This window comes from Pan paniscus, chromosome X (assembly GCF_029289425.2).
Source record: "Pan paniscus chromosome X, NHGRI_mPanPan1-v2.0_pri, whole genome shotgun sequence".
NCBI lineage: Eukaryota > Metazoa > Chordata > Mammalia > Primates > Hominidae > Pan > Pan paniscus.
Window position 1 is genome coordinate 58412594 of NC_073272.2, and position 8167 is coordinate 58420760.

An 8167-nucleotide genomic window follows, 5' to 3' on the forward strand; every position below is an offset into this window, starting at 1 on the left:
GATTATTAATTATATAGTACCTTAACTTTCCCCACAGCTTCAATATATAATTGGTTTTCCTTTTAACTTCCCTCAGTAAAAATATACTGGCCTCTCTTGAGAAGTTCCTCTCAGAGAATACGTTATGTTCACATATATTTCACATTCTACTATTGAGAAAAATTGGACTGGCAGAAATTGTGGGTTTGTAGGGTCATGTAAGTTTTCATTAAACTGGGTTAGGGTCTGAAGGTTTGAATTAATTACACCTCCTTCCCTTCCAGATTCTGAACCAATTAAAAAATATACACAGGAATCAAATAGGGATTAAGATATCAGCTTTAATATATTGTTCAGTGAAAAAAGCAAAATTCAGAACAGCATGTATAGTATGCCACCATTTGTGTAAAAAAAAAAAAAAACCTGATACACACATACCCACACACAATATGCTTGTAAATACATGGAATATCTCTGGAATGATACATCAGTAACTGGTAACAGTTGTTACTTTTTGAAAATGGGACCAGGGAACTGAGGCCAGGGGTGAGAAGGAGGAAGAGAGACTTACTTTTTAATAGTATACCCTTTTGTACTGTTTGACTTTTACCATAGGCATGTGTTATTTTTCTAAAAAACAATTTATATATTAAAACTGTAAAAAAGAATCAAAATAGATACCAGCTTTATAGCTGATAGAGCTGGATTGGAGAACATGGCTTGGACCTGAGGCTGAAATGAACTTCTATCATAAGTCTAAGGACTTTGGGATTCCCCCACCCCAAGGAGAGATAGTTGGGTCTAGAAAGCAGATGTTTACCCAGCCATGTAGTGAAGGACTGCAGTCTTTCCCACATCTTGCTGTGTGGAACGAACTCAAGATCCAAGAGTGGCCTAAGCTGCCTATCCATTATAACCATTTTCTCAATCTCATCAAGTTATTCCTCCTCCCAAGCATAAGATTGAATGAGTGTAAGAGAAGATGGGTAGAACTTTCTTCCAAACATTTTTGAGAGATGCAAGTCTTTTCCTTTTCTTGAGTCAGGAGCATGGAGAGAGGAAGAGGATAGATCCCATCATACCCTTGTACATTTTCATTCTCTTAAGCCACAATGGTTAATGCTCAAGACTCCGGTCAACAAACAGGGCTGTGGCTGTCCCCTTCCAGGGAGACCAACAGTATCTTAGAAAAGTTCTGCTCCCATCAATGTAAGATTGGTGAGCAGTTGTTTTTGCCCCCAAGAGGCTCTGAAATAAGTCAAAATAGAACAGTAATTAAATTAACTCTAAGGCTACATTACACCCTAGACTGAAAATTTGATCACAATTGCAGCCCTAATTTACAATTATGTCCAGCCATATTTCCTGACATAGCTGACAACAATTATACAATGACTCCCAAAGATAGCATTAAAATACTCCAAATAATACAATATCAACACATATAAAAATGCCTTAGTTTGAACTATATGACCTCACCCCCACCCCATCAACTATTAAACTCCAAGGGAAAAAGTTCTGCCCAAAATTAAATTTCTAATTCAAAGTCCAAAATAATTAAAGTCCAAAACTCTGCCTTTCCCAATTTCTCGTTTTTCTCATTTCAGCCACATAGATCTCACAAAGATGTCTGCCCAGATATGGGGTTCCTTCAGCAGCTGCAGCCTTGGCTGTCTTCCTCTTGACTGGGTGTAGTTCCTTCAGGACCTCAGGAGTTGAATTAATCTAACCCCACAATTGCATGTCATACATATTAAAGAGTCCAAAGGGTCAAGAAGACATAAGATTATCACAATATCAACCTCACATCAAAAAAATTAGAAAGCACACTAGTCCCCAGCCACTAGAACAGTTTTTTTAAGCAAATATATGACCCCAGGACTTAGAACATAGGGCAATACAGACCCACATTGCTGTTGTCAGTCAAACATCATAGTAGAGACTTAGTGGCATCAAAAAGCAAAAGTAGACAGATAAAACATAGGAGAAAAGAGAACATCTTCTTTGTTTCATCCTCAGCAGGATGCCAATCTGTGCCGGTAGTCTGGACTCCATGACCTGTGAACTTAAACTAATTTGGAAGATATCTTGCAGTACAGTCCCAATATGATTGTACTGCCTTGAGTCCCAGCCCCAAATGTGCAGAACTCCATGGCCTTATTAGGCTGTTACTGCTAATGGAGCTTCTGTGAGAACCTCAATGAGAAAGCTTTGGTTTTGGCCAGGTGCTTCTCTCAAAAACCATGCTTGTACTTCAACTTTTCTTTCCTAGGCTTTGGTTAACCTCCACCAATGGCTCTTTAATAATGGAAAGCTCAAAGGCCCTTCCATTGTTTACTTTTCTGCCACAGTAGAACTCACCCTTATCTGCATATGAGTTTCTTAGGGCCAGCCAAGAAACAGGATAGTTAAAAATCAAAACACTAACAAAAATCTATTAGATTTCTATCTACCAATGCCAGCACTTAAAACATCATTAAGCCTACAGATTACCTACCACTGACTGTGTTCCAAGTCCTGCTGGGATACCATAATAGATGAGCCCACCAGTCCCTGCAAGGAAGTATAGCCTGCTTTCAGCCATTCTTGGTTCTCACAAGTGCCTTGCCCACCTCATATGCTGGGACTCTGAATTCAGTCTCCTAAGAATCAAATCTAAAACTTGAGTCTCTCTTAGCACAGCAAAGAAATCTGTATCTCAGTTTGATTCTAGGTTTCTCCTCTTTCATTTTGAGGTTCTGGACAGATCTGTCCAAACCCAGCCAAACCCAGCCTTTGCCTGTGACTGAGGGCTCTAGCTAGAGCCTGGCTTAATGCTCCTCTGGGCCGGCAAAGACCATTTGTGCTAAAGTCTGCCTGCACAGCTTCTATCAGTTAAAACCTACTCCATGTCTGCAGATACCAGCCAGAGCTATTGGAGACAAGAGAGACCCTAATGCCACTGATGACTAAAACCTTTCACTTAAGCTCCACCAGAAATCTTGATCTCTCCACTTGGAGTTTGGTCCCCAAATGCTTGTCTTCTTATCAGTTTTGCAAGGTTTCTCAGCCTATGGTTAGGTACTAAAATGCAAAGTAATTACCTTCTTAATTCTAAAACAGTTGAGCAATAGGTGAAAGAACCGGAAAGAGAGCAAAATTATTAGCCTTACTTTTAGTACAGTTAGAATTGAGAATGCAACTTGAACAAGAGACCAAAATGGGCTTCCCACTCTTTCCCATGTTAGATTTTTGAAGCCACTTGGGGGAGATTTGAGATTGGAAAGACACTTACCCAGCCAGTCACATGGGATATCTCAGCAAGCTTCACACCTCAATGAGTGTAGAGTCCAAGTGCCAAAAAGAGTGAGGTGAGAGGTGTTCAGCTACCTTTAATCTATTAACACCACCCAAGATAAAAAAAAGTATGAGCCAATGGATGTCAGACTTTACCCTTCTCACTAATCAGTTAAATTGCGGAGAGGAACCAGTGAAAAGGTTGGACAGATGGGCAAAAGGTTTCTTCCAAAAACGTATGAGAGGGCAGAAGTTCCAATTTTTTGCCAAGCAAAACGTGCAAAAAGGGAGAAGATGGTTCTTACAAACTGGAAAGCAATCAAGACTTTCTGTGTCTACAGATTTAGAGTCTCATATATTTGGCAAATTTCAAGATGACCTCTAAGATGTTTTTACCAAATCGTAGACATAGATATGGAAATCATCATCAAATTTGATGAAGTACACAGAGGGTTTTGCTTCTACCTGATGAATGACCATGCCAGTTCTCTTGGAGCCATCGTCTTTGGCGTATTCCACCTGTTTGCCTACCAGGCTGTCTATGACTTCTCCTGGCTCCCTCTCTGCCAGAGGAGAATCATTGGAATCTTGAAGGATGCGGAGGTCACCATCTTTATAATCATCTAAGAGCTGGTACATATATAATACAGGATCTTTCTCATAGGTAATATAAAACCATGTGTTCATGACAGGTGCCTGAGCTAAGACCATCCCCCTCCATTCATTTTTGGAACCTTCCTCTGTCTCAAAAATATGTTCCACTGCTTTGCCAACCATTATTTCTGCCAAGTGTGTATCACTGATTCTAGATGATGCAACTCTATTAGGAAGGACTTCAAGTGATGACACTCTTTCATCTCTGTGAAGTTCCAATCCATAAACACAGTCAAATCCATCATATTTGATAAGATACAGAGAGGGATTTACAGGTACCTGATCCAGAACGGTTCCTTTCCACTGTGTTAGAGGTTCATCTCCATCTTTCCATCCGTGCTGAATTCTGCAGCCCACGATGTTCCCCCGAGGCTGGGAGGTGGGTCGGCTCCTATGCTTCTTGTGTGCAGCCTTCCTCTTTATCATGGTAACAGACACACTGCCGTGGCCAGCGCCTGTCCTGGACCGCTGCCCTGCAGCTGCCTTTCCAAACGGGGTCTTCATGCCTGCGAGGAGGAGCACAGTTGCCAGGTGGACCGAGAAAGGAAATTAACAAAATCAATGCATAACACGGAGAGCTTTTTCTCCTAATCAGCGCACCCAATAAACCCACACCTGTTTCTCCCGAAAGCTAGATAGCAAAGCTGGAAATCAAGGCACCCTGGCTGAGTGCCTGCAGTAACCTTCCTCCCCAGCTCAGTCTGGCTAAGATCTGCGGTTCGGTGAAATACGAAGCGTTTCCCCATTCCCCTCGCCCTGCTTCCAACACTACCCGGCCAGGAGGCGCAGATTCCCCACCGTCCCGGATTGCGGGCCTCAAGTGCACAAATCGGACACCTCGCCGTTGCCTCCGCAGTGAGCCTATGGAGGAGGAAAATCAGCGGGCGAGCAGCCCGGTGCTTGCAAAAGCTGGGAGAGGGTGATCCGTAGGCAATGAGTGTCTCTAAGAGGGCGGCGGGGCAGGCGAAGATGACCGTGGCGGCGTCCCTTGCTCTTGGCTCCTGCGTCCTCCGCCTTCCTGGTGGCGGCGGCGGTGGCGGTGGCCGCAGCCCCTCTCCCACATCGGACTCCCACTAGTCGCTGCTGCGCCGCAGTCTCCTCCCTCTTTTTCTAGCGCAGCTTCCGGTCAGTAGAGAGGCCTCCCCTTCCTGCCAAACACCGCGTGGCGCCCCTCCCCCGCCAACCTGTACCACAGCCCTGGGCGTGGGGGGTGCTCCTAGGCTCTCGGTCTCGCAGCTTCCTCCAAATTAGAAGCTGTGGAGCCCACAACCATCTCTCTCTCACTGCATAGGTTTACCTCTTCTGGTTTAGCACGCGCCCCTCCCCTCACCTAACCTCAACCCTCTGCGCCCCTGCCCCTTCTGCTTTCCACCTTTCAGGAATTAGCTCTTTCCTTTCCCCTCCCTCCCCGCGTCCCCCCACCCTCCATTGAAGGGGATTTGTGGTAGGACAAGAGAAATGCGCTACTGCTCAGTGTTCAGGCTGCCATCTTGACCCAATCTACGTAATTTTTACTGACTTGTCATTCCCAGACTTAACTTCTTGAGGATTTCTTTTCTTTTCCCCTGATTGCAAAAGAATTGCATGCACAATATTGACACTGTAAAATTCAGAAAATTGACATGAAAAGAAAATAATTAAGCCGGCCTCCCATTTTCCAGGGCTTACAGTGAAATATTAACACTATTTCCTTTTCCTTTTTTCTAAGCTCTTACAAAGCTTGGATAATTTTGAATATGCACTTTCATGTCCTGCTCATTTCCATGTAGAATAAACATTTGCTCAGTTTTTTAGATATTTTCTGAGAACATGTTTTGTAGTAGCTTCATAAAATTAAGCATTAGGATTTTTCATAATTTTGCCGTTGCCTCCGATCTTCAGACGTTTAATTGTTAAATACCTATAAATTGTGCTTGCGCATGAATTATTCTGTTCACTTGAACAGAATAACCTAGACACTAAACTTAGAACAATTGCTATAATTAAAACAGGAATTTGTGAGATCATAAATCTGTGGAGAAAGACATTTTAGAAGTGATTCAATCAGTTTTATCGTTACTGCCATCCTAGTGGGTATGAAGTGATATCTAATTGTGGTTTTAATTTGCATTTCTCTAATGACTAATGAGGATGAGCATCTTTTTGTGTGCTTGTTGGACATTTGTGTATCTTTGGAGAAATGTCTATTTCAAGTGCTTTGTTCATTTTTTAAATGAATTGTTTGTAGCAGGGCTGTTAATTGTTCTTTTTAAATTCTGGATGAGAGAACCTTATCAGATATATGATATGAAAATATTTTATCCCGTTTTGTGGGGTGTCTTCACTTTCTTGATAGTATTTTTGATGCACAAAAGCTTAAAACTTGGTTGTGCGTTTGGAGTCACACCTAAATAAACACTGCCAAATCCAAGTTCATGAAAATGTACCCCTATATTTTCTTGTAAAATTTTGTTTGTTTTTAGCTCTTATATTTATGTCTTTGACCCATTTTGAATTAATTATTATGTATGGTGTGATGAAGGGGACCAAATTCATTGTTTTGCACATGGATATCCAGTTGTCTCAGCACCTTCTGTTGAAGAGACAATTCTTAGCCTTTTTAATTGTCTTGGCATACTTGTTGAAAATCAATTTAGTACAGATGTATAGGGTTATATCTGGACTCTTAATTCTATTTCATAGAATTTTATGCAAAAACCATGTTTTTGCTTTATCTTTATGCAAGAACCACATTTATTTTTTGATTACTGTAACTGTGCAGTATGTTTGAAATCAGTAAGTGTGATTTCTCTGAAAATATTATTAAGATTGTATTGGGTACTCATGCTCCCTTTTTTTTTTTTTTTTTTTTTTTTGAGACAGAGTCTTGCTCTGTCGCCCAGGCTAGAGTGCAGTGGCACGATCTCGGCTCACTGCAACCTCCGCCTCTCGGGTTCAAGCGATTCTCCTGTCTCACCATCCTGAGTATCTGGGGTTACAGGCATGTGCCACCACGCTCAGCTAATTTCATAGTTCCTTTCAATTTCATATGAATTTTAGGATTGTCTTTTCCTTTTCTGAACAAAAGGACTGTTGGGATTTTGATAAGAGTTGCACTGACTCTGCAGATAAACTTGGGAAGTATTGTTATCTCAACAATATTGTCTTACAATCCATGAACACAGAGTTTCCAGAGGGCATAATTTCCCACAAACAGAGTTTCCTATGAACACTGGGTATCTTGCAATTTATTTAGATCTTCTTTAAATTATTTCAGCAATGTTTTGTAGTTTTGGTTAGATTTATTTCTAAGTTATTTTATTATTTTTGATGCTATGGTAAATGGAATTGTTTACTGTGATATTGTGAAATATATATTTGCTCTTTGATCTCCTTTTCTGGCATACAGCCCCTAAAACCCTTGAAGTATCCTGAGAGATAAGAGTGTCTTTTGTATACTAATAAGATGACTGATGATTGGCAGCCCCTAGATAGCTTCAGGATGTGGGCTGTTCACGGCAAAGACCAGGGCATGATTAGAAGATTGGAGCAGAGAGGAGTTAAAGGTTGAATCGATCACCAATGGCTCATGATGTCTACATAATGAAGCCTTCATAAGAACCCAAAATAACAAGGTTAAGAGAGCTTTGGAAGCATATCTAGAGCTATATGATCTTTGACAAACCTGACAAAAACAAGCAATGGGGAAAGGATTCCCTATTTAATAAAAGGAGCTGGGAAAACTGGCTAGCCATATGTAGAAAGCTGAAACTGGATCCCTTCTTTACACCTTATACAAAAATTAATTCAAGATGGATTAAAGACTTAAATGTTAGACCTAAAACCATAAAAACCCTAGAAGAAAACCTAGCCATTACCATTCAGGACATAGGCATGGGCAAGGACTTCATGTCTAAAACACCAAAAACAATGGCAACAGAAGCCAAAATTGACAAATGGGATCTAATTAAACTAAAGAGCTTCTGCACAGCAAAAGAAACTACCATCAGAGTGAACAGGCAACCTACAAAATGGGAGAAAATTTTCGCAACCTACTCATCTGACAAAGGGCTAATATCCAGAATCTACAATGAACTCAAACAAATTTACAAGAAAAAAACAAACAACCCCATCAAAAAGTGGGCGAAGTACATGAACAGACACTTCTCAAAAGAAGACATTTATGCAGTGAAAAAACACATGAAAAAATGCTCACCATCACTGGCCATCAGAGAAATGCAAATCGAAACCACAATGAGATACCATCTCACACCAGTTA

General features: G+C 41.1%; 1 protein-coding gene across 4 annotated transcripts; it reads right to left on the reverse strand.

Moving 5' to 3' along the window:
- Positions 1–300: 300 nt before the first annotated feature.
- Positions 301–5257, reverse strand: SPIN3 (spindlin family member 3). 4 transcript variants are annotated; one of them, XM_008967929.5, is made up of 2 exons: positions 4525–5257; positions 301–4415 (listed from the first exon to the last, which is right to left on the reverse strand). In XM_008967929.5, exon 2 carries the CDS (start codon positions 4411–4413, stop codon positions 3637–3639), a length of 777 nt encoding a protein of 258 aa, XP_008966177.1. In that variant the 5' UTR covers positions 4414–4415; positions 4525–5257; the 3' UTR covers positions 301–3636. The 4 variants fall into 4 exon arrangements, with proteins under 4 accessions (XP_008966177.1, XP_008966183.1, XP_003805182.1 ...); XM_008967935.5 differs by having other exon boundaries at positions 4747–5244; XM_003805134.6 differs by having other exon boundaries at positions 4708–5244.
- Between the last annotated feature and the right edge of the window lie 2910 nt (positions 5258–8167).